Source organism: Euprymna scolopes, chromosome 28 (assembly GCF_053919585.1).
Source record: "Euprymna scolopes isolate OS-2025 chromosome 28, ASM5391958v1, whole genome shotgun sequence".
NCBI classification, from domain to species: Eukaryota; Metazoa; Mollusca; class Cephalopoda; order Sepiida; family Sepiolidae; genus Euprymna; species Euprymna scolopes.
Genome location: NC_136509.1, coordinates 49,462,019 through 49,489,518, shown reverse-complemented (window position 1 = coordinate 49,489,518; position 27,500 = coordinate 49,462,019). Strand labels below are relative to the sequence as shown.

Sequence of the window (27,500 nt, the reverse complement as noted above, 5' to 3'; positions counted from 1 at the left end):
ACGCACGCACGCACGCACGCGCACACGCACACACACACGCACACGCATACACATAGATATATGTGTATGTTTTTCGTATTTCTTTGTTTATTTTCTAACGTTCTTTCTGAAAACTTAAACATCTTTTTGTTTTTGTAATTCCTTCCATCGATTCAAACTTCGCTTTAGAATAAGAACAAGAAAATAAATCTTCGAAAGTCAAATATACAAAAGTCTGTAGAGTTCTTGATGAAGAATCACCAGAATCTAATCATACTTAAAAAAACATACTTAATAGAGATTATTATTAAAACGAATGCAAATGGTTTTTACTTTTATTTTTTAAAATCTTTTAACGATGCTGAAAGACTGTATGACAGTTACTAAATTTCCCGGTATAGTCTCATCCGAAAGTATCTCATCAAAGGCATATTTGGTCTCGCTAACCATGCATGTGCCCGAGTTGCAAGATAATTTGACTTCCGTTTCCGGGTCGGTGCACGCGTTTGAAACTATCTTTGGTTTGACCACTCGACATCGGTGGATGACGACAGTGAAAGTGACAGTGACCGGAAGTTTACAATCATACGCCGTCGTAAATCATGTGTGAACAAATTTGAGTGATCATCATCTCCGAGTAAACAGCGTTTATTTCCCCTTCAACATGGAATGACGGCGTTGACGATACTTTTGGTTGGTGTGAACGGTGACTGGGACATCGGTGACCGCACGATTGCTTCGGCTTCTTTTGGACAACAACCTAAAATCAAAAAAGAAAAAAAAATCAATAAAATAATCGACTCAGAAAATAAAAAGGGCACTAGTGCACTTTAACAAGAAGTAACTTTAGTTTTTATTTTCGGAAGAGTTACAGTAGAGGAAAGGCAGACAATCCAAATTGTAATGATTTTTCTATTAAAAGATAAAAAAATCAAATTAATACACATGAAAACATTTTAAAATGATTGCTACAATTCTTAAGACTTTTATTTTATTTAAATGTTTTTTCCAAACGCATTAAAAATTTAAAATTCGCAAACAAAATTATTGAAAAAAGGGAAACCGCAAAGAAAAAAAAAAAAAAATAAATAAATAAAAATAAACAAAAATATAAAAATAAAACAACAGCAAAAATTACTTCCGGTTAGTTGAAGTTAGCTTGTGCCAACAAAAAATAGCAAGCATGTTTACATGTATATAATTGAAAGCAAGTATAAGAGTTCAGTCTGGGAATTAACGGAATTAGGTGAGTTGTGTGAGCTCCGGGCGAAAGGAATATCAGAATGATATGAGAATATGAATGTAATCAACCACATCAAACAAAATACACCGCCGCCTTCCTACGTCACTCAACAAAAATCAAGCTGACGACACCCCGACTTCCTTCTCCTACGAGACAGTCCAACGCTGTTTTAACTAAAACTAACTATTGTATGCTATTAAATACTCTTTAATACAATCAATTCTTTTTACAGAAAATCAACTCTCCTTTTCTCTTTGAAATTAAGTTGCTGCGATTTCCTACGCTTCCATTATTACACGCAGTACATAATATAACCATCTTATCCATATCTTTTGATACACTAGCTCTGTCTAACAATATAAAACCAGTTGTGGCATGGTGTATATGTATACCCTATACGTTACTGTTGGTCTATATGCCACATTTACGGACACATGTCTTAGCGTCATTTATTTCAATGAATGTTATATCATAAACCTATACACCCATTAACATTGATGTATTGATATTATAAGACTAGATTAATGTTAGGATAATTTGATAAATTAAAATTTTATTTTGACTATGCGTAACTATAAAAGTACTATTTTCAAGAAATAAATGCTTGTGCGGTTTTTAGAATAATATTTAAATGCAGAGGTTAAAAATAAAGTTTGGAAACTGTAATACAATTATCAGTTAAAAGCCGATATGTGTACAAAAATTTATGTCACGGACGGGACGGACGGGAAGTCTGGAGTGATACATGACGAATAAGCTGATCTGATCTTTCTCCTTTTAATGAATGGACTGAGAGAGGATGGTTGTTTTTTTTTGTAGTTTATTCCTCCTCATATTGGCGATGGGTTGGGTGTATTATGTGTGTATATATGTATGCTGTAAAGAAAAAAACCCCGAAAAGATTGTGATATTATGGACTCCATTATCCAGTACAAAGCTAAGACCCCCGACGATGGAAGGGGATAATTCATTAGCAGAGCAAAAGCATAAGGAGATGAGCAAAAAGATGATAGGGAACTGCCAAGGTCTTTTGAATTCTCGAGGCAGGAAGACGCCTAACGCTTAATAGTCAGTTTCAGAATAGTCCGTTGAGAGAGTCTGATAAGGCCAGTGCAGAAGTAGTCAGTTTCTATTAATCAGGTGTGGTGGTGATTAAAATAAAAATCGGAAATAGGATTTCCGGTTTTAGGTCGTAAATTTAGGAGTCAGAGTTAGTTTGGGAACACGCTTCAATTAGCCACAGTTGATGACAGTTTGTAGCTCGGAGTAGATACAGAGCTTTAGGAGATGAACTGATCAACCGACCGACCAATATGTCTTGATAGACAGCTATCAACAGAAAACGTTTGGTGGTCCTTTATCATACACACTCAGAGCACAATTGACGTATGCACTATATATAGAGTTGTGTTCTCCTTTGAGAGTTCGCGTCGTTTTATTTTTTATACTTGAAAACCACCGCCCGACAATTTCCAATGTCAGAGAAGACACGGTCAAAATGAGAAGAGAATATGAAGAAAACAAGGGCAAACAGCGTTGGGGTCGGCGGTTGTCGATGAGAAGGGGCCACGTTATTTCACAAGATTGTTAAACCGAAAGTGATTTTTATGCCGTTCTTTATTGATATCTTTATTAATAACGTTTATAACTACAGTTATTGAAAAAAACAAAACAAAAAGAAAACAAAGAGAAAAGAGAAGAAATGCTGCTATGTGTCATTTTCACAACGAAATTACGTCTGCTTGCACGAGAAGTCGCTATTAGGACAATCTGCTGGCGTCAAAGAAATGGTCTTCATGGTGTTGCATTATTATTAGACTGGATCAGCAGTCAGGAATACAGGAGATATTTTTAGATATTTTAGGGCCATTCATAATTATAAAAGCGTGTTCTTCAAAACGAAATGCTTTTATGGTTATTGTTAGATTTTGAGAGAGATGTTTGTAGGATTTTTATTAGACTGGGCTAGTTTTCAGGAGAGAAGGAGAAAAATTACATTTTGGGGGCGGGCAAATAGAGGTTGATTTATGAACCACACTAAATTCGTAACTTACCTCCTATCTTCAAACTGGCATATGGTCAGTCAATATTTTTTATTATAGAGATTCCGCTTATCAAGGCCGTCAAGCTACTCGAAGATGAGGAGTAATTAATGTTAGGTAGCCGGTGAGACAACACCGTGAAGATCGGTAAGGGTAGAAATTGTATAGAAATTGATTATTTAAGAGGACGACACAACAAGAACTTGTTTACATTGGACTTAAAAACGACCATGTTGTAGTCAACCGGGAAGCAGTTCTGCGGTATTGTGTTCAACAGGTGTACAGTTCTAGGAAATAAATTTTGCTCAAGGAATTTTCGTATAGTTTTAGGCACAAATAGAAAGTAAGGAAAATTATTGACAGTGGTTGTAGTTAGACGAGTATTTGTTGTGAATATTTTACAGTGGACTTATGTAATAGAACGTGGACGCACGTATGACAGCAACAGCTGTACGACAGCAAACATATGCAAATAACTGAGCCGTGTGCGAGGTGACGTCACAGCGAGAAAGATAGAAAGAAAAAGATTATAAAAAAGAAAAATAGGCCTAAGAGAGACTGAAATAGACATGCTAATCACGTGGCTCGAGCGCAGCAGAGAAAGAGTGCCCTAAACATGACAGGAAAAAGACAGACTACCAAGTGCCCGACACGGAAGAATTTTATTAAGCACATTGAAGTATGAGAAGACTTTTGAACAAGAGACAAGTCGTTATTCTGGAAGTACTTGTAAATAAACGTCTGTTGTTTCAACTGAAAAAAGTGAATCGAATTCTTTCCTTATTTTTATTCCTTGCGACAGTCTATATGCAACGTGTGGGTCTCGAGTGTTGATATGCAATGACTAAGTTACACATATATTGAATCTCAGTCGAGCACCTGCGATGAAAATAACGGTAGAGCAGGAGGTTAACATCAAATGTTGGTCCTTGAACCAGACTGAAGTCGTCCTCTCACACCCGCCTTCGAACCGCGAAAAGGTTAGTCAATATTTCACATTTTTATTAACACAACACTCTTTAAAAGAATGAACATATTTATTAAAAACAAACAAACAAAAAAACCCCAGAAAATGGAAACTTACCCTGTGGAAATGACACGCGCATTGTCCTTGCAGGAAGTCTTTGTAACGACCCATTGTCATATTGAACGTTTCAACTACATGGAAACCATGTTGACGGGCATAACTGGTCAGACCGATGTTATGAAACAGCAGCTTCTGCTGTTCTTTCTGCAAACAAAACAAATTAGATATCAGCTCAAAAACCTATGAAATATAATAATTCGCAATTTCTCACATGACGCATGAACGACTAAAATACCATTTCTTTTTGAAGTTTTATTAATGATCTATTTGTTATATGGCAAATAAGAGGTAGCTTAAGTTAGAAACACGGACGAAGTTGTCTGAGCCGATATGTTTAAAGAAGGTGAACTTATGGGAAGTTATTTCGATATTATTATGTTAAAAACAATGGATTCCGTACTGTACTGGGAGCTTATACCAATATGATTATGGTAGAAATGACGGATTTCTGGAATGTATTTGGAGCTTATACCAATATGATTATGGTAGAAATAACGGATTTCCGGAAAGTATTAGGAGCTTATACAAATATTATTAGAGTAGAAATAACTGCTTTCTGGAAAGTATTGGGAGCTTATACCAATATGCTACGGCAGAAATAACGGATTTCCGGAAAGTATTGGGAACTTATACCAATATTATTATAGAAGTAACGGATTTCTGGAATGTATTTGGAGCTTATACCAATGTTACTACGGTAGAAATAAGGGATTTCCGGAAAGTATTGGAAGCTTATACCAATATTATTATAGAAGAAATAACGGATTTCTGGAAAGTATTGGGGGCTTATACCAATATGATTATTGGTAAAAATAACGGATTTCTGGAATGTATTTGGGGTTTATACTAATATGATTATGGTAGAAGTAACGGATTTCTGGAAAGTATTGGGAGCTTATACCAATATGATTATGGTAGAAATAACGGATTTCTGGAATGTATTGGGGGCTTATGCCAATACGATTATGGTAGAAATAACAGATATCTGGAATGTATTTCGAGCTTATACCAATATTATTATGGCAGAAACAACGGATTTCTGGAATGTATTTGGAGCGCATACCAATATGTTTATGGTTGAAACAACATATTTCTGGAAAGTATTTGGTGTTTATACCAATATCATTATGGTAAAAATAACGGATTTCTGGAAAGTATTGGGAGCGCATACCAATAATATTATGGTAGAAATAACGGATTTCTAAAATGTATTTGGAGCTTATGCCAATATGATGATGGAAGAAATAACCGATCTCTGGAATGTATTGTGGGCTTATACCAATATGATTATGGTAGAAATAACGGATTACTGGCATGCATTGGGAGCTTATATAAATATCATTATGGTAGAAATAACGGACTTATGAAAAGTATTTGGAGCTTATACCAATATGATTATGGTAGAAATAACGGATTTGTGGAATATATTTTGTGCTTATACAAATATGATTATGGTTGAAATAACGGATTTCTGGAAAGTATTGGGAGCTTAGAATTAACTGATCTGTGGAATGTATTTGGAGCTTATACCAATATGATTATGGTAGAAGTGATGGATTTCTGGAATGTATTTGGAGCTTATACCAATATGATTATGGTAGAAATAACGGATTTGTGGAATGTATTTGGAGCTTATACCGATATGATTATGGTAGAAATAACGGATTTGTGGAATGTATTTGGAGCTTATACCGATATGATTATGGTAGAAATAACGGATTTGTGGAATGTATTTGGAGCTTATACCGATATGATTATGGTAGAAGTGACGGATTTCTGGAAAGTATTTGGAGCTTATACCGATATGATTATTGTAGAAATAACGGATTTCTGGAAAGTATTTGGAGTTTATATCAATATGATTTTAGTAGAAATAACTGATTTCTGGCAAGTATTGGGAACTTATACCAATATGATTACGGTAGAAACAATGGAATTCTACACAATATTAGGAATTTATACCGAGATGATTATAGTAGAAATAATGAATTTTATTAATATCTGAAGCTTTCATAAAATATTAAAAGAAATGTGAAGTTATGCTGATGTGATTATAGTAGAAAGAATATATTACACGACATTATTTGGGAACTTTTAAATGATATATTTGAATGAATATGAACTTACCAGAAAAGTAAAAAAGCAATGACAATATTTATTTTTATTTTTATTTTTAAAGATGATTGTGGTATTTTTTGTATTTTGTATTTCTACCAAGACATAAATAATAAGTATTTGACAAGTAACTTTAGTAAGGATGTTTCGTATTTCAGCGAAATATGATAGGCAGTTTTCCTACTTATACTTTGTCCGCGGACACTTATCGAACACAACAGAAGATCGATATTAGATTGGATGAACTGATTCATCGCAAGTTGCACGCATGAACCCATTGATAAATAAAAACTCAAGAAAATCAATGGCGATATCGTATGAATAGACTTTGGACCAAGAATGAAAACAAATTTTGTTTTTACTTATTCCTTTATATAATATTATTATATATTAATATTTTTTTTATATTTGCATAAGATAAAATAATTAAAGAAGTGTTTCATGCAATTCAGTTGTGTGGAATCTAAAGAAAGACTTTATTCAAGAACAAAAGGTTTATTTATGGGATGGCGTATGCAGTGCTTAAAAGAGAAAGTAACAATGATAGCTAAAATAATTACTCAATGCTTGGTGTATTCGTTGGTGCAAGGTTATTTAAAGGCAACGAATTGATTTTCACACAAGCCGCTAGGTGTCGCTACTCATTACCCTATTTTCTATTCTAATATACTTCCTTAGTTTAGCAGAGTATTTTCTTACAGCTTACTTTTAGCAATATTTGTGTTTCTTTTTTTTTATGCCCACATTTTCGGCAACGAAGAAAAAAGCCCCGACATATTTGGATTATTCAAACCACTATTCTAATTTTGGTCGTTATTTCTAATGCGTTTTGGCCGATATAAGTTGCGACCTTCATCAGATGCATCTTTTCGAACTCGGGAATCTGTACGTGGAATTTATGTCGAACTGTAGAATGTATACGGAATTCCGAACCTGTCTCTTTATTTAATCAACAGGGTAGATTATTCTCGTTCCGTACTCCACGTGCAAATTATAAATAATCTTTTTTTTTTATATCTACAGACACTAGTGTTTCATGCGTTCGCCATCATTAGTGCAGGAAGTTAGATTGCCGCTAGTCGAAAGATTCGAACCCCGCCATGAAGCCACCTTTGATCTCTCTCTCCCTCTCTTTCTCTCCACACTTTCTCTTTTTCTCTCTTTATCCCTATCTATCTATCTATCTATCTATCTATCTATCTATCTATATTTAAATAAGGGGGTGGTCACCAACAATGTGTATTTTTTAACATTATTTTATTATTCCATGTTTTGTTTTTTTCATTGAAAATTATGTTTAGATGATTGTAATAATGTTTTAAAATCATTGAAATCGTTTTTAACGCGTTTCAGACATTATGTGAAGCGTCCTCTTCAGAAAGTATTTAAAATGTTCAAGCTGTGTTAAAAATGTAAAAGAACATTTTCCTAGTTCATTTGAAATGTTTCCGAGAGGTGGAAACATGTGTAAGTGATTCTACTTTTCATTCGCATGTCCAATTTTTATTACTGGTTCATTGGGCTGGACTGATGTCTTATGTTTCTCTCTCTCTCTCTCTCTGCTTGTGTGTCTATTTATCTTTCTTTGTTTTTTCTCATTATTTTCCTTTTTTACTCTTACTTGAGTGAAAGTGAAGGGCCCATTGGTACTTGGTCAACTTGGTGTATAGGGTAGGATGTGTGTGTGTGTGTGTGTGTGGGTGTGTGTGAGTGTGTGGATGTGTTTTCTTTTATTGGTTTGAAGAATGTATGTTCTGTTTTATAGTATTATAAAGTTATTTGCTTCCCTAGGAAGGTAAGTGTGATCCTAAGTCGTTACTAATGTGTGTGTGGTAGGAGGGGGGGACCAGCTCCTCTGAAATAAGGGTAGGGGTGTTTTCATTCAATTTTGATATCTATTTTTTGGATTCTTAGATTTTAGTATTGTGATTTTTCGTTTCAGTCTTAGACTGTTCGGGTATTCTTAATATTGTGTTTGTTTAGATAAGGAGGTGTATTTATAAGTATACGTGTGCGATTTTATAATGTTTTTATTTATTTGTCTCCCCATGTGGGCATGGCCAGACCCAGGATCGGTTCTTAGTGTGGGGAAGATTTCGCCCCCAGAGGAGAGGGGTCACTTGGAGTGGTATAGGTATGGGAGGAGGGATGATAGAAGGGATGATAGTTATCTCAGTCATGAAGGATTTCTCCTCCACTAATTGAGGGGGGAGAGAGGTGTTGGAACAGATATTACACTATGGTTCTAGGTGTTTCCTAGTGTTGTTGGTTTCGAGGTTAAGTAGGGTTGGTATTGTTCAATGTGCTGTATTAGTGACAGGGGTGTTATGTCTGTGTGTGGCTGTATGCGCATGTATGTATGTGTTTTAATGTGGCGGTTCTGATTTATGTGTGGGTGGGTGTATGTGTATGTACGTGCATGCGAGTGTGCCTTGCATTTCATGTTTTTGTATGTTGATATTAGGCTCTGTTTAGTTGGGGAGTGAATCTTGTTATGAAATTTTTTTCCTGTGTAAGTAAATAAAAATAATTGTCTGTTTAGAAGATTGGCATTATTTTGAAGCTATTTCTACTGCATGTGTGTACGGGTTTTGAAACATAGAGGTGTCTATTATCTGCAATTTTGATGTTGCTCTTATGTAAGGCCACTCTATTGCTGAAAATTTTTGTGGCGCCTATGTAGGATTTGTTGCATGCTGTGCATCTTAATGCATATACTACATTTCTGGAGGTGCAATTTAGATCCTTTTTTATTTTGAATGTTTGTGTTGGGTTTTTGAATGTGTATGTGTTTCCTTCTATCATTATGTCACATACTCCACATCGCGGTTTGTTGCATTTTGTAACCCCTTTTGTAGTGTGTGGAACGAGTTTTGAGGAAGTTAGGATGTGTTTTAGGTTTTTGGGTTGGCGTTTGCTTTTTATTATTTTTGTTGTTTTAAGTATGTTGTTTAGTTTGTCGTTCTGATTGAGGAGGATAAGGTTTTTTGTTATCTGTGTAAATAGTTCTGGGTTGTTTGTGTTGTGTGTGGAGCCGTATGCTAAAATTTGTTCTTTGTTGTGTTCTTTTGGGATTCTTAGTTGGTCTATTGGAATTTTTTCAGCCAGTCAGTTCAATACCTTATATATATATATATATATATATATATATATATATATATATATATATATATATATATATATATATATATATAATGTATTCGGTAATACCCGGTGTAATAGACATCCGACTTTAATCAGAAAAGGAAGTTTCTAAGAAATATCAAATTCTCATACGGTATTCAGCGACATGTAAATTCTGATCTGATGCATGTAGTTACTTTAGGGATCTAACGATAGCCAGTATACCTACGCGATTGTGACTAAGTGTGTGTGTGTGTGTGTGTGTGTGTGTGTGTGTGTGAAAGTGTGGGTCTGCGTAAAATAGCTTGAGGCAAATTAATTTAGCATACTATTTATATCAATTCCAAAACTTCAAACATTTTGCGTGAGATCGTTTCAAAAACGAACTGGAATATTATATTTTGTATTATACTTTAAACGGTTCCAAAATATTTCTTCTTCACTATCTCTCATATCACAAATAAAAGTCACAACAAAAAACAACGTCAAAAATAGTAACATACAAGAATACATTGATACCCATTGATTTTCACACAGGCCGTTAGGTGTTGTTACTTAATACACCTTTGTCTATTCTAATATACCTTTCTTAGTTTAACAGTATTCTTTTTATATCTTACTTTTGCGATGTTTGTGTTTCATTTTTTTATACCCACATTTTCGCAAGGGGCGCCCGGCCTTACACGGTTGTAAAATACGCTTAAAAATATTTTAATTCATGCAAATTTCGTATTTAATATTCGAGAGCCAATTCTCTATTGAGTAAGATATTGTACTTTATAGTATATATATATATATATATATATATATATATATATATATATATATATATATATACTAGCAGAAGTACCCGTCGTTGACTGGGTTCAAAAACAGCCTACAGAAAATGGACTGTTATTGATAAAAGTGTGATATGTTATGAAAAGGAGGGGGTTGTAAAGAGATAGGTTTTGATACTCAAAAATTTTACCCTAAGCAAAATATGATGAAAGTAAAGATAATTGACGCGAAAAAATATTTTTTTATATCAACTTTGTTTCCATTCGTAGCCAAGAGTGACCAACAAAATGATATTTCCTTACAAAGAGAAAATGTTATATATATAATAATATAAATATACAAGAAATAAATGTTAACATAGTCAATAAAAGTTACTTTTATGGTAGAAAAGTTCATTGGTTTGTATTTTTAAGAAGTTTGTAAAAAAAAAAAAGAATTTTTTTTTTAATTCACGAACCGGTTTTTAAAAAAAAATCAAAATGGCAACGACTTTGAAATGGAGAGTCCCGTTTTCAATTTGAAGGAGGGGCACCTGAGTATTCTGTGTTAACAATTTAAGAGAGTTCTGTCAACGTAAGGAATATTTATAAACATATTTTAATGTTTTCCGTTATTTTGTGCTTGAGGAATATTCAATTATGGCATGTGTAGTTTATATAAACATTCATTTAAGTAATTATCGCCTGAAATTTCGTTTTAATTTCGGTTCGCTGAAATTATTTCAAATAAAGCATTAAAAACTATTTCCAAACAAAAAAAAAATCGTTTTCCATACAGTGTAGCTGTTTCTCTTCCTATTTTCCTTTCCTCGTCTTATTTCTCGTCTCTTTTTATATTTTGCTTATTTCTTCGTTATCTCTTGCTGTGGTGATTTTTCTTTCTATTTCTTTTTTGTTTGTTATTTACACAGTCTTCTATACAAACTAGCACTCTTCCTCCATCTTTCCTTTTCACATAGAATCGGTCAGTATCATCCTTTGGGTATGGTGCCTTGTGCATGGTCATGAGTTTCCTGGTATTCTGGTCGAAGTTCCTCAGTTCTTCTTTGGTCCAACTTATAAATGGTCCAGGCTGCCCATGTGTTTATTCTTTCCTACTATATAGTTTACTTTCAAAAAGTTCTTCTTAGGTATTCCTTTCCAATTTTCTCTTTCATCTCTGTTGCTGTGATGGTGTCTGCTTCCAGAACTTCCAAGTATTTGTAGCTATCATGTTCACATAGAGCCATCATCTCTGTTTGATTGGGTAGTGCCATACCTTCTGTTGCTTCCAGTTTTTCCGTCCTTATAATCAGCAAGACGCACTTTTCCATACTGAATTCCATTTGGATATCATGACTAAAGATTCTGGTTGTGTTTATTAGTGTATCTAGTTCGTTTTTTTTGCAAACAGTTTCAGGTTATCCATATACATTAGGTGGTTCATTCTTTCATATGTATTAGTGAATCCAGCTTAGCATTTTCTAAGTATATTGTTCAGGCTATGATGAACTGAAGTGGTGATAGGGGATCACCTTGGAAAAGCCGTTTTTGTATTTTAATCTCAGTTATGTGTTGTCCATCAACTGCCAGTTCCAGTCTCCATGTTCTCATTGTATTTTCTATCAAATTGATTATCTTGGCTGATATTTTTTATATTCTCAGGCATTCTATTATCCACGCTTTCTTATAGTCGACCCATGCGATGGATAAATTATTTGGTCTACTTTTAACTTCTTCATGATCCTTTGATCTATGTATAATAGGTTATGTGCCTCACTTTTCCCTTTTTGGCATCCTTCCTGTTCCTCTGGGAGTAGTTTGCGGTTATGACAGGAATGATTATTATTATTTATATATTAATACATTAGCATGTGCGTTATTTATTTTCTGTGTCACGCTTAAATCCAGGTCGTTTAATTGTTATGGACTTCCATTTCTTGTAATAAATAATTTTACCAAGAAGTCTTCATAAGTTTTAGTTTCGGTTCGATTATAGCTGATGTCACTCAAGTCATTTTTTTTATAAAGGATTTTATCTATATATTAAAACGATAGTGTGTGTTATTCATTTATTTTCTGTGTCATGCTTACATCCGAGTCGTTTAATTGTTATGGACTACAGTTTCTTGTAATAAATAATTTTACCAAAAATTATTCATAAGTTTTGGTTTTGGTTTCAATTATAGCTGAAGGAACCTAAGTTATATATGCATACATATATTTTTTAAGACATTTCCTCCTTTTTAACTATTATGACATCCAGTATTCTAGCAGCAATAACTAAGTTTAATGCTAATCCTATTAATAATAATTTTAGATTTAGGTCTGTTTTGTCCTAAAGAATATTTTGCCAACTTATGTTTTTATCTGTCCGTTAAAAGGCGGGTTACAATAGATTAGATTTTGTTTTTTTTAAAATTATATTTATCTCTTTTATCATCTCTATTTATATAAAGTTAGGAATGTGTATGCCTTTATATATGTATATGCATATGTATAAGATTCACTCCTAAACTAATTTACTGATCATTATGAACCTTAGAACCGACTTTAATGTCAACTCGTTTCATTTAGGTTCATGCAAATGGCTAAAGCCAATGATGTAGAAAGCTTTTATTGAGAATTCAGATACCTCTGATTGTGATGAAACTTTAACAACAGGTAACAAATACCAATCAATAAACATCCTCTATATTTCAGTTTCTTTGAATTATATAAATATCCCCCATATTTTAGTTTCTTTGAGTTTTATAAATGACACCTATATTTCGTTTTTTTATTTAGTTTTATAAATATCACCTATATTTCAGTTTCCGTATGTTTTAAAAACATGGTCCATATTTTAGTTTCTTTGATTTTTATAAATATCCCCTATGATTAATTTTCTTTGATGTTTATAAATATCACTTATATTTCGCTTTTTTTTATAGTTTATTAAAACTCCTTGTATTTCAGTTTTTGTATTTTTAAAAAATATGCTCTATATTTCAGTTTCTCTGAGTTTTATCAATATTACCTATCGTTTTTTTTGAGTTTTATTAATATGCCCTATATTTCAGTTTTTGTATGTTTTATAAATTCTCCCTTATATTTAAGTTTCTTTAAGTTTTATAAATATCCCCTATATTTCGTTTTTTTTTAGTTTCATAAGTATCCCCATATATTTCAATTTCTTTGAGTTTTATAAATATCCCTAATATTTCGACTTTTTTGAGTATTTCACCGAGTTTAAAGAGCATAATATGAGCAACGTTTTCCGATTTGTATAATTTTTTTTCCTATTTCTTATCATGACACCCTCAGCTTAAGTCATAAGTTTAAGAGATTTTCTAGAATCGAAATCATGTCATAAATTTTGATGAAAATTGAAATAAGGATACTAGGTATAAGGTTTAATATGATTATATCTTAATTTTAACAGCCTTACTTCGTCATAAAAGTTTTGCAAAACTATTCTGTTCGGGTAAACAATTTGATCAATACTGGGACGGGTATCTTTCTACTTCATAATAAATATTAGCGACCGTTGTATTCGGTTGTCGTAAAAATGAACGAAACCAAATAGGTTCGTCTTTGAAACGGTTATTGAAAGACCAATTAATTTTTTTTTTAATTCCAGTTTTTACTGGCAACATTGATATCTGTTTACATTCATGAATGATTCCAAGATTATATATTTTATATATATATATATATATATATATATATATATATATATATATATAAAAGTGAATGTGTCTGTCTGTCTCTGTGTGTCTGTGTACATTTCCCTACGCAATAACTCTGCCAATTTTAAGTCAACAGACTCGAAATTTGATATACAAGGTACTGAGATTTGGGAAAATCTTTGTAATCCGTTTTCGACCAGACATTTGGCTGTTACAGAGTAAAAAACTCTACCAAACTCCTCCGCCAATTTTGGGTCTAAACACTTTAAATTTTAGATATAGGTTCCTTGGACATGGATCTAATTTAATAACTTGATTTGAGCCCAAAACAATAAATGTTAAGAGGTCATAATAGGGGTCAAAGTTAAAAAAAATAATCGTTTTTTTTTTCTCAACATACACCTCCAAACACCCGGGCAACGCCGGGCTGAATGCTAGTATATATATATATATATATATATATATATATATATATATATATATATGTGTATATATATATATATATATATATATATATTATATATATGTGTGTGTGTGTGTGTGTGTGTGTGCGTGTGTGCGCGCGCGTGTTTGTACGTGTGTAATTTGCATATAAAATTAACAAGAAAAATAATGTTCACATTTAATCTATATAATAAAATTATGCCGATTTTTATCGTCATTATTTAATAGATATGTTATTACTTATATTGGATGCAAACCGATGTTTTATTACTAAAATATAATGTTCACAAGGAATGTAAAAACGGATTATAGCGTAAGTTTTTTTTTTAAATTTTTTTTTTTAGAATTCAATATGTGCGCTAGCAATTCGTCACAAACTTCTGTAGCCTGGGAACCGCATAAACTAACTTCACAAGCAATTCTTTTGTACTAATGATACGAAAGGATTGAAAATATATCAATACACTTTCTTGAAAACCCATAAAAAACAGTAATTGTCAGAAACATCGCTAATGGAATGTAAGCACAAAATATAGTTATGAGACTGTCGCCTATTTTGCTTTTTAGTTTTTAATTCATAGTCACATGTGTTGATGTGATTTTCTTAAAAAGCTGTTGCCGAATGCTGATAGGTATCTTAGATTCTAAATAAAACTCCATGCTATATATATATATATATATATATATATATATAAGTAAGAATGTGTGTGAAGAGATTCTCAACCTATATACTCAACGGATTTTTTATCTGCATACTTGAAATTTGGTATATAGCAATTTCAGACACGTGGAAAACTTTATAATTGGTTTTCATCCGGAAAATGGGCTGCTAAGGTTTCAAAATTGAAAAAAATGGTACGTGGGGGTCGTCAGGTTTTTATTTATTTACATTTATTTCAGCTAACTGTTCAACAAATGTGCATGCCTGAATGGTTCACCTAACAAATTCATTATGTTAAAATAAGTAGGTTTGAAAACACTTTTTAAAGATCGTATCAATCCGGCGTTATGGTTATCGCACTTGACTCACTGTCTTTAGATTTTGGTTTCCACCTCAGCCCGAGTATTTTCTTTCTTTTTCTTTACTTACAAGTTTTTAGAAAAACAAACAAACATAATACTTGCATACACATGCCTCAGTTTCTGTATGAATTAAAATATAATGCGCATATTACGACCGGGCAACGCCGGGTGACCTGCTAGTATATATATATATAGGATGCTGTGATAGGAATCAGATTTTTAGAGGGAAACCTTTGTGGGACGCTGAGTAGCAAAACATTTGTTTTCATTACATTTAATTTCTGCGTGTTAGTACGGTCGTGAAAGCAGGAATCAAGGAAGAAATTACAAAGTCAAGTAACACAGGGAAAGAAGATATCATAGTAGAAAAATCTTCGGACATCTGGGGGCGTCTATTGTGAAGGGGAACTTTTGCTGCTAGTCAGGTAAAAAAGGTTATGATATATAGAAACTGTTTTTATGAAATAGCGAGTCAACTCTTATAAAGGCCCAAAGGCTAGTCGAGGATAAGGATTACTGTTTGCTATGAGGACAACGAGACAACACTGTTAAGATTGGTAATGATAATCGAAATTGTGTAGAATTTGATTATTTAAGAGGATGCTCAACAAGAATTTCTTAACATTAGACTTATAAAAGACCATATAGACAGGTATTTAAAGCTTTATTTAACTATTTGTGTACAACAGCCGAACTGTTCAGTAGCTCTGTCGAAACGCAACTGCCCTTTCTGTAACGTTTAACTCGCTTTTTCTCTTCTTCCTCCGAGGGCCTCTTTCCATTCTTTTGGGAACTTTTTGTACGAGATTGGTTTTTGGCATTGAAAAGGTTTCATCTTACTTTCATTTATGTTTCGTTTTTTTGTTTTTCTTTTTTTAACAATTGCTGTTTTTATCAAGGAATTAAAAAAGAACGATTTTATTATACTAATTCGTCCTTGAACGTTATCAGCACAGACAACTTAAAATTACCAACCAAACTAGTTGAGTTGCACACCGCAATTTATTATAGAAATATACTGGGTTCATTATATTTTATTAATAAAATATAATCTTACTTGTGTTAGACAGTGAAGTCCTTCGACGGGTTGATGGAAACCAGCGCCTAAATCTTTGATTATTAACTTGATTCCCGTAAGGCCTTCCCTGCAAATAAACAGGACACCAAAAACATATAAATAAATAAACAGGACACCAAAACATTAATATATAAACAAAAAAATATTGGCCATAGTAATAAAAACGTATATTATAAAATTAGAAAAATCAATATGTTGCAAAGTAGACCAAACAAATCAATTAAAAAAACAATAAAAAGTGAAGAAATAAAAAAAAAATCATAAATGACGTAAGTGTATTTTCTTTTGTAAAAAAAATAAAAACAAAACAAAAAATGCGTTTATTGGTCTTCTTATATGAAATAAATAATTATAAATAAAAGTAGACTTCTTAGCCCGTTAAAAATAGGCAAATGTTATAGCCCGTTTGACTTAGAATAAATGTTTTATGCTTAATTGATAGTTGAATGGGGTTAAGTTTGCGCTCATTTTTGCTTTAAATACTAATCCACATTAATCCTTAACTGTGCATCGAACGGATACCATAGTACTTAGTTCGATGTACCGTATCATCATAAAGGCACAGAGAAAATTTCAATTAGATCGGTCCAGTACTTTCCGAGAAAAAGTGGAACAGACAGACAGCAGACTAGGAGAAAAATATATATAAATAAAATATTCGCGCGTTCAATTTGTACTTGCTTGTCCGCAATGTAACCTCGTTAACCTATCGTACATTCGTTCCTTTTGTATCATACCTTCATTGAACAGGTGAGGTAGATGACTCGGTATAAAGAGGAGGTGTGGAAGGATCACACTTACGGTTTAAAGGTCAGCAAGGAGAAGCGACAGTTGGTATGAAGAAGATGATATCGGAGGAGGTGAAGTGGGGCTAGAAGGAATAATATTAACAATTAATACATCTTTTCTTTGAACATTTTTAAACATGCAACGCCATCTCATTGACAGTTTTCTAAATTATATTTAAAATATTTTCAATTCTTTTAAAAAGCAATTTATCACAGAAGGCATTTACCAGCGATCGCCGATTGAGAAGAAACAGATGACAACAACTGTTCTCAAAATTTCAGTATTCGTCTTTCTTTATATCACCGTAGCAAAGCTGTTTGCGTTCCAGCAACAGCCGTTTACCATTGACTTACTCCTGGTAAAGAGATTAGCTATTTCTAGAATTAGAGTGGCAATGCATCCCATCAGAACTCCAGTACGCCCTGTGCTCTTAAAAATGAAAATGATGGTGCTTTTTTTTGCTTTTCGTTCTTACCATTCCACCTAACTCGTCATCATAAGTTTTTGTGAGATCAACCGATGCTGGTGGCTCTCCATTTTTTTTTTTTTTTTTGTTGCATGAATCGGAGTGGAAATGTTATATTATTGGATCCATCATACATATCTTCCCCCCTTTTAAAATATATTTCTAGTTGTGGTTACGCAAGATTATCATATTTCAACTTTCCAATGGTTGATCGGTGTCTCGCGACTATACAGGTTGGTTTACGAGTTTTTTCTTAAAACTGCATCTGTTTTTAAACGTGCGGTGGATCGATAGTGTTTTCAGTCTACTCTGTGATTCAAATTTCTTTCGGAACAATCCTTACTCCCTTTGCAATTATTAGCATTACTGTTGTTTACTTCATGTTCAATATTCACTTGAGTACTTTGGCATCTATTCTGCTCTAATTTACTGACCCGTGGTCTCCACACCGTGACCTGCTGGAAGGATGAAATCTATTATTTGGCAGCTTTATATACAAACGAATACATATTTGGGTATACTTGACAGATACACGTCCCATGACAGGTAAAATGAATTTTCTCAATAGAACACTTTTGCATCACTTTTATATCTTCTTACGAAGATATAAATCAAGATATCATAATACTAAACCTTATGCATATAATCCTTATTCTAATTTCAATCAAAATCCATTATATGATCAGTAAAAGACTCTGTAATGAGTTTTATGTACGTCGATCTGGTGGCGATAAAATCTACCAATCAATCATCTAATCTTGGCGAAACGAGTGTCACTTATCCCAAATAAACATTATTATTGTTTATAAATTAGATTTGTGTGGATTTTTGTTTTGGTTTTGGATGGAAAACTCCCCATTGCAGAACTGACTTGAGGAGAGATGCACTGTAACAAAGCGCGGACGTGCTTATGCAAATACATGCGAAATGACGTCACCGGTAAGGAAAAAGAAAGGCTATAAAAAGGACGATCACGTTAGAGACGTGGATGACGTTCGAGAGCATGTTCGAGATCACGTTCGGAATTATTCGGGAAAGTACTCGAAAATAAATGTTGTTGTTACAAAAGAAAAGGAGTCGAGTTATTACTTGTTTTATGTTCCTTGCGACATACTTTGTCTACAACATGTGGGTCCCTTGTGTAAACTACAAAACTGGTACAGCAAAGGAGACGATCACGGCTACGTGGGTGCACAACTATCGTGAAAATTTCATAACAATCGGAGTTATCTGATTTTTTTTTTTTTACTAAAGTCTTCCAGCCTTTTTTATCCGTTTGCATACAATTAAATAAAACTATATATAGTCTTTATTATTGTCTCTTACGCACAGCGGCCGAGTTCCAAAATTCATAACGATCGATTGATTAGGTTAGGAGTGAATCATGTAGATACAAATATATAAACTTTAAATAAAAATATGTAGCCTTATGACATGGGTCGACAATTCAATTACTTTGTGACGCATGGACCAACTGATGGAAGAGAGACAACCCAATTGCCTTTTAATTGCTTTTCATATAAAATTCTTCTTCTTCGTCTTCCTCTTATTATTCTTATTATTATTGTGCTACGGGGTTTCGAGTTAACACGGCTTCGTCCATATTTCTAACCTATACTGTCCGTTGTCTGCCTCATTATTTCCCATATAATAAACTAAATTTTTAGTCACTATAGGAAAATAACACGATTCGTTATGGTGAATTGTTTGAGTGTTTCTAGAAATTATACAATATTTTCCACTCCTTTCAATATTTATTATATTTTATCGGATAAATCTGACTCTCAGACATGTGTTTCCCATATAGAAGGCAGCAAACTTGTTTTGTTCACTCCTACTTATATCCTCCCACGTTACTCAAAAACACCGAGTTACTTTCTTAACAGGGTCCATACCATTTAAGCACCCTTTCTGTTCCATCATTATTCATTCAAAATTACCTACATATTAGATTACTTATTAAATATAAATAACAAACGCTGCATTATTCTATTTCTTTTTCAATCATTCGTCCAGATTCTATTCGTGGAATATTATAATATGGGAATGCATCTTGAATACACCGAAAACCGCTATTTATTTATTTATTTTATTATTATTATTATTATTATTATTATTATTATTATTATTATTATTATTATTATTATTATTATTATTATTATTATTATTATAATAATAATAATAATAATAATAATAATAATAATAATAATAATTATTATTATCATTATTATTAGTAGTAATAAATAGTGATATTTACAACTAGAAATAAAAATAGGTTCGTATAGGTTTAAGGCTCCTAAAATTCGTACTCGAACTGTGTCCAAGAACCAGTGGCACAATGGTTAGAGTACTTGGAAAAATCAATTGTAAAAGTGATATTCTTCTGAAGGTTTAAGGTTCAAATTTCGGCGCGGGCGACCGAAAAATACGATAAACCAAAGTTTACTATTTAGGTTAGATCTATTTTAATTCCAGAATTACAGTTTCCATTTACAATCGCCTCGCATAGTACATTTCGTCAGTATCAATCGCGTCTTTTATAATTAGTGCTTCTTTTTCTGATTTTTATCCGGATTTTTAACGTAGTTTTCATTTCTGTAAAGAATTGCCTCATCGCTGTCAAATTTTAACAAAGGGATCTATTTTTCGCAATTGCAGAATCAGAAAGGCACAAACTGTTTATATAAATTTATATCCTTCGATGAAATTTTATTGTCTATCCATTTCATTTGTTTTATTTTCGTTAATGTGCTCCATTTGAAGTATTTATTCTAAAGTAAATACTTCAAATGTTTTCAAAACAAATTCTTTTTTCAATAATTAAGTAAATGAAACTTTCAGTTTTTTAAAACTATCACTTACACGCTATTTTTCTTCGGTTTGTTTATTCAACTAAAAAAAACATTTAAAAGAAAACAAGCAAAAAAAAAAATGAACGTTGCCTTAAGCTAGAACGATTTCTCTCGATTTCGCCTTCAATATTATTAATTAATCTATTAATGCATATAACAGTTTTTTTTTAAACAAGACTATCTTAAATCTTGCTTTTCCACCATTTTAACACAAGACAATTTAAATTGTCCCCTCACCAGGTCTTCTTTTTTTCTGTCGATTCGGACAAGGATAACTATTAAAAAATGTTCTTTCAAGCATTCTGATTTCATTTTTCGACTTTCAAAGAAATTCTTTATCCAAAAATACCACTAAATGTTAGAGCAGTGAACAAAAATATCATTAGCCATAAGTCCAAGTGGCAAGGGTGCAAAGCCACACGTAATCGCCGAGAACTCCCCCTCCCCAATAAACACAGCGGATTTAACTCCTATATAAAAAAAATCGATAGACTGACCTGGAAATAGGAGATAATTTTACATTTATTTTAAACTCCGCTTTTACATTCTAAAATAACTGTGCTTTCTTCTTTTAACCAAGTGTTTCATTGCGTTCACTCGTAATCGCCGAAAAAGGAGAATCTTCCATTTTATTTAATTTTCAGTCCGATTTTTTTCGAGAAAAAAGCACGTGAAATATGACCCGAAATAAAATTGGTTTGGTTGAACTACGAGAGCATTTGGTTCTCGAAAGAGGACAGTGGACGACATAAACGCAGCAAATTATTTTGCCTCTAATAAATTGTATAGAAAAAGTTTCAACACATAAATTGTGATCTCGAAAACCAACACAATAACGTGAGATACAGCCCATGTTAAACCTTATTTTAATCAACTAATGCTTTCTTTTAGTGATTTTTATAATCTACTGTTGTTTTTCTCTTAATTAAAATATTTATTTTATATTTTCCCTAGGAAACGACGGCATATAGGTCCTGCTGGTTACGTATAGATCGAAGCAAAAAATCAATGCATATTATTATAGTTGGCAATGATGATCTGTCAGTTGTGAATGTTGAAGAACTGGTCTTATTATATTTTAAATAATGAAAATGCTAAATACGAACCTTTGAAGTCCCTTCTTGATAATATCCACATGCCGTTTGTCTAACCAATGGACTCCGCCGATCACTAAGCTTGTGTTAGTGCTGTTCTCTAAGGGTAGGTTTCTGAAAAAAAAAAGAGTCGGATAGAAACATTTATTTACCATTTTCGACTATTTTCAAAAACAAAATCTTTATGAAATTAAAAAAGATTTACTTTTGCAAGAGACGATTAAAGAAGTGGTAGCCTGTAGGTGAGTATTCCAGCGAATATGGTGGATGAGGCAGACTCCCGAGTGATATTCGAAGCATATAGTCAAATATTGTTATGCAGCAAGATTGAGCGCTATCTGTTGACGAATGCCGGATGCAAACCTTTTATTTTCAGGTGCACCCGATCTCAAGAAATAGTTCACCTGTATTTAGGAAAGTTATAATTGATGAGGTAGTGGGACAGCACTACTATCAAAGAAAAAAATAAGACAATCCTTCCTTCCGCCAGTCTATAGGAGACCTTTGTGCAAGGTTGAGAACCCACTTAATCCCCCGATCATGATAACGTGAGTTCATGGAAAGCAGGTGACTGATGTAATACGGAAGCAAACAGAAATAATTCTATTTATGGTTTCGTATTTTGTTGCACTGAGCAGAAGATACCTTTGAGTACAATGGTCAAGACAATCGCCCAGCATGGGCATGTTCGGACAGAACCCCCCCCCCCTGCAACCTACTGTCTGTAAAACTGCAAAAAATCCGTGGCAATACATCAAACTGTTAATTCGAGAAACAGCGAGAATAGGGTTCTGAATCAGAACATCTCGCAGAGGACGACAGTGAGAAACATACACTGACCGTCTGAACATCTAGGCCACATAAACATGATGAGCAACAATGAATTCATGAAGATCTCGAGGAGATAGATGGAATGCCTGTACCACTTGATGATAATTATAATGGATTCACCTGCAATATCACCAGAAAAGTCACAATACTCTTCAAGTTGGTTTGGTCTTGGGCACGTTCTGTTGCTTCACCTTCATCTACAAGATGCCTTCAATAGGTTTCCAGACTTTTATTGATAGTATACACATGAAAATTTAGTCCCCATTGAAGTAATCTCCCCCGGCTGCAATGCACTTATTGTACCGCTCCAACAACTTCTGGAAGGACCTATGAAAGTCCTCTTGTGTGAGCATGTCAATGAACCGCGTCACAGCCTATTTAATCTCCTCATTGTCTCATAACGACAACCTCTAAGGTTTTCCTTGAGCTTAGGGAATAACTAAAAGTCACAGGGAGCAAGGTCTGGATAATAGGAGGGGTGAGGAACTGTCTTGATGCCCATCTTGGTCAAATAGTCCGTGACAAAGATGGAGTACTATTGGGATAAACTTCACATAAATCTTCAACATCTTTTGCGAATAATTGTGTGTACAGTTCCCACACTGACATCAAAATGTACACTTATTGTCGCTATAGACACACGACGGTCCTTATCCATGAAATTCTTTATTTGGCTAATCAATCTGGTGTTCTGACTTTCTTACTCCTCTTGCACCTCTCATCATCCCTCACAGACTCTCTGCCTTCATTGAATCTCTTATGCCACTCAACAACTGATGTTCGATTCATGCAATATGTCCAAAAGCAGTATTAAGCGTTCCATACGTTTCTGTGACATTTTTAAAACAGAGTTTTATTGTATATCGTTCTTTATCGTATAAGTGTTCTCACGTCCAGATTGCATTTTTGAAATTTACCAGCTGTGACAATCAAGCTTTAGTAGGGTGCATTCCAATTCCTGCTGTAACTGTTCATTTGAACCTGAAATCATAAAAATTGGCCAGTCATCTCATAAGATGTATAGCAATAACATACTGAATTTTCAAGAGTCTACGACAATTTTAAATGCCTGTACAAAAAAGTCTGGAAACTTACGAAGACACCTCGTAATCGTTTCAATGACCATCGTGTATTGTTATAAACTATTTACTTTTCATGGTTCGTGGCGATACAACAGAGAAATTAATCTTCCGTATCCCGCGAAACAGACAAAAACATAAATTGATGGTTTTTGTTTTTCTATGAAGTTCGTGGAGTTTCAATTTTTCTAGTTTCTTTGATTACCGCAGTTGCTTGAGGTGAGCTGAAACTTCTAAATAGCGTACGTATAATATTTTTGGCAAGCGTGCGTGAATCTGATTTGAATGACGATTTAACTTCGATTTGGTCAGCTTAGGATTAATCTCCATGACCTTTTTAATCTTCCATGTTGCCATCGACGTGACGAATTATTTAAAATCATTCGTGCATTCGTAGAGTGCACCCTTGTCAAATGTCGGGTCTGTTAAGGTCAATGCCACGAGCTGTCTCTCTTGCTTCATTACAAAGTTTGAACACGATGTATATATATATATATATATATATATATATATATATATATATATATATATATATATATATATATATATATATATATATATATATATATATATTAATTTTTATTTATTGCGGACTATTATTCTCATCTTTATTAGTTGTTGTTTCACGACGTTTCGGCCAACTATTCCTCTGGCCTTCGTCAGGTGGTAACCGCGACGGATAGGAACTTCGAATCTCCTAACTGCATTCTCAGCAATCACTGCCATCCGTAGTTGTTGTCGTCTCACCAGAGCCTTACTTGGTCAAAACGTGGTGAGACGATAACAACTACGGATGGCAGTGATTGCTGTGAATGCAGTTAGGAGATTCGAAGTTCCTATCCGTCGCGGTTACCACCTGACGAAGGCCAGAGGAATAGTTGCCCGAAACGTCGTGAAACAACAACTAATAAAAATGAGAATAATAGTCCGCAATAAAAAAATTAATATAAATAATACTCATCTCAATAATGAATTCCAATTAAAATAATATATAGAATGTATATATATTATCTATTATTTATAATAATAATAATAATAATAATAATAATAATAATAATAATAATTGATAGATAGATAGATAGATAGATAGTATATACAATAATAAATAAAAACAATAATATAGATATACAGTAATATATAGTAAAAATAATTAGTAATAAATGGTGATATTTACAACTAGAAATAAAAATGTTCGTATAGGTCTAAGGCTCCTAAAATTCGTACTAGAACTGCCCGCAAGGACCCGTGGCGCAGTGGTTAAAGCACTTGGAAAATCAATTGTAAAAGTGATATTCTTCTGAAAGTTGAAGGTTCAAATTTCAGTGCGGAAAAATACAATTGCGAATTACTTAGGATCTTTATCCAATCATGGCTGACGGAACAATGTGACGGAACAATGTGACGGAACAATGTGACGGAACAAGAGCACACTACCGGATTCTGTTCGAAATTCCGTCCAAATTCCCGAGTTCGACAGAAGCATTCCCGGGTTTGACAAGGTACACCTGAAGAAGGTCGGAGGTTATATCGACACTCAAGATGGGAGTAGAAGTCCGATAAATTCAAATAATACTAATAACCAATATTCATCTAAAAAATTCATAATCGTTTTTACAATTCAATCATATTAAGTATAAATAAACTTAATTTTTTTAATCTTTAACAATTATTTAAAAGCATGCTCGTTCGCTTCAAACAAGACATATTTTCACTAAAGCGTACGAGGCTACTGTGAAAGGGTCCAGATTTATGGAGAAATCTAAACGGGGAATTGACAGTAAGTTAACATTGCTTTTATATTTTCGCAAGTTTGTAAACTCAGGGAAACAAGGAGTAGAGAGGTAATTTCAATGGAGAGCGGCTCGAGGAAAGAAGCTATTGAAGTAGAAAATCTTCTGGCATCTACGGACCGATACAGTGAAGAGGTGTAATTTTGCTGATATTTAGGTGGATCGAGGCTATACCTGACTCGTTCACATAGCTATATTTACAAAATATATGCATAAAAAATTAGTGAACAGATATTTAAAGATATTAAGACTTAAGTCATAACACTTTTTAACAAAATGATTGAATTAGCATTAAATTAGCTAAAAATGGGTTATATGCCCCCCCCAAAAAAAAACAACCTAACACGACCAAATACACGCTGTATAGAGAAGTTTTCTTACTTGCGTACGAGCTGATAGAAGGCTTTATCAAAGGTGGGTCGATGGTCTGTCGGTAGCCAGAATTGTGGGTAATAAGCGAAGCTCATGCTGGTCTTGTGATTGTTGAGGTTGCTGTATAGTTTGATATCGTGAGTTTTGTCCCATTCTTGTAAAGTTCCATTCACCTGTTCTAGCATGTAATGCATGATGCCACGGTTGGTTGAGTCACCCAAGAACAGTAACTGAAAAAATACAATTAAAAAAAAAATCAATTTTTATAGATAGTTATGGTCGAACCAAAATATATTAAACCCTCTAGATTAGTAAGCGATTAAATTCCAAGTTTTATCCGGACGAGCACGGCTTTGTACGGTCTCAAGTACTAGACATAGAACAAAAGAAGAAGTAGGTCCCGCACTGTCAGCTAGGCTTCAATCTCTGTACCATCGACAAAATGTTGCATCCCTCTGTCCATTTTACAAGTATTTTAATGGTAGGTGCTCCGACGAACTACAAGCCCTTGTAATCCCTCGACCTAAACACCCCCGACAAACGCGACAAGCAGCAAAATCTCAACTCTACACAGTAGAACCCCCCCCCAGATATCGGAAACCCCCCAGATGTCAGAAACCCCCCAGATGTCAGAAGCCCCCCCCCCAGATGTCGGAAATCCTTCTGTTCTAATAGTTTATTCCCTCGGACTGCTAGACTTTGGAATTCCCTTCCGAGTTCCTGTTTCCTGACTGTAGTGATATGCAGAAGTACAAGTGTAATGTAAACAGACATCTTGCTGCTCAACTCCCTAGATAGTATCCTTGAAATTATGTCCCATGTGTGAAATAAACACAATAAAAAGAAAAAAAAAGCGGAAAAATACTTCTTACCTTTTTTCCTGCAAAACATTTCTTCAATTTGTTTCGCGGAATCCAACGGTAAGTGCACGACTTTGGCTGCCATATTGCCTTTTGCCAATAGCAGAGTGCATCTGGGGTACAAGAATTGCATGGCACCACCCACTGTCCTAAAAAGAAAAGCAAACACAACAAGCACTTAACAATCAAGTCAACGATTAAAAATCATCGGAAGAATTGTTGAAATATAAATATCAAAATGATCATCGACCATCAAAAACATTTAATACCCAAGATAGAATACTGTTGCACATCTGAGCAGAAGCTGATCGGAAAATCCTATCTTGCCTTGACAGAGTTCAAAACTGACTTCATAACATAGCATGTGATGCCGTTTTTTCTTCCCTGCAACCTCTTACCCACAAAAGTGACGGTTCTAGCCTGTCTCTGCACTATCGTTATTTTCATGTCAAATACTCGTCTGAGCTTCAATCTATACCCCCCTTTACCAAACTTTCACAAAACACACTTTAATAATAATTTTTCCCACTTTCTATCTGTGTATAAACCTAAACGTGGGTTCCATGAAAAAACCTTTCCAGCCCGCCCGTGGAACTCTTTTCCGCTGGCTTGCTTTCCAGTTGACTACAATATGGTCGTCTTCAAGCCCAACGTCAACAAATTCTTGTTGAACCGCCCGTCTTAATTAAATTATACCAAATTTCCATTACTAACGATTACTACGCTATTGTCCGAATTATTATTGTACACTCATTAACTCGAGTAAAGTGGAGATTTTTTTTTATAAAAAAAAATCATAGAGAA

At 33.7% G+C, this 27,500-nt stretch overlaps 1 protein-coding gene across 2 annotated transcripts in view; it reads right to left on the bottom strand.

Moving 5' to 3' along the window:
- Positions 1–338: 338 nt before the first annotated feature.
- Positions 339–27,500, bottom strand: part of LOC145249599 (cadherin-like and PC-esterase domain-containing protein 1) — an 837,303-nt gene continuing 810,141 nt past the window's right edge. For both annotated transcript variants that reach the window (XM_080111307.1, XM_080111306.1), the window contains 6 exons: positions 26,709–26,845; positions 25,846–26,066; positions 21,777–21,878; positions 16,543–16,630; positions 4,349–4,495; positions 339–739 (listed from right to left, as the gene is read on the bottom strand). In XM_080111307.1, the coding sequence (XP_079967433.1) occupies positions 563–739; positions 4,349–4,495; positions 16,543–16,630; positions 21,777–21,878; positions 25,846–26,066; positions 26,709–26,845 (872 nt within the window). In that variant the 3' untranslated portion in view covers positions 339–562. The remainder of the gene's footprint in view (positions 740–4,348; positions 4,496–16,542; positions 16,631–21,776; positions 21,879–25,845; positions 26,067–26,708; positions 26,846–27,500) is intronic.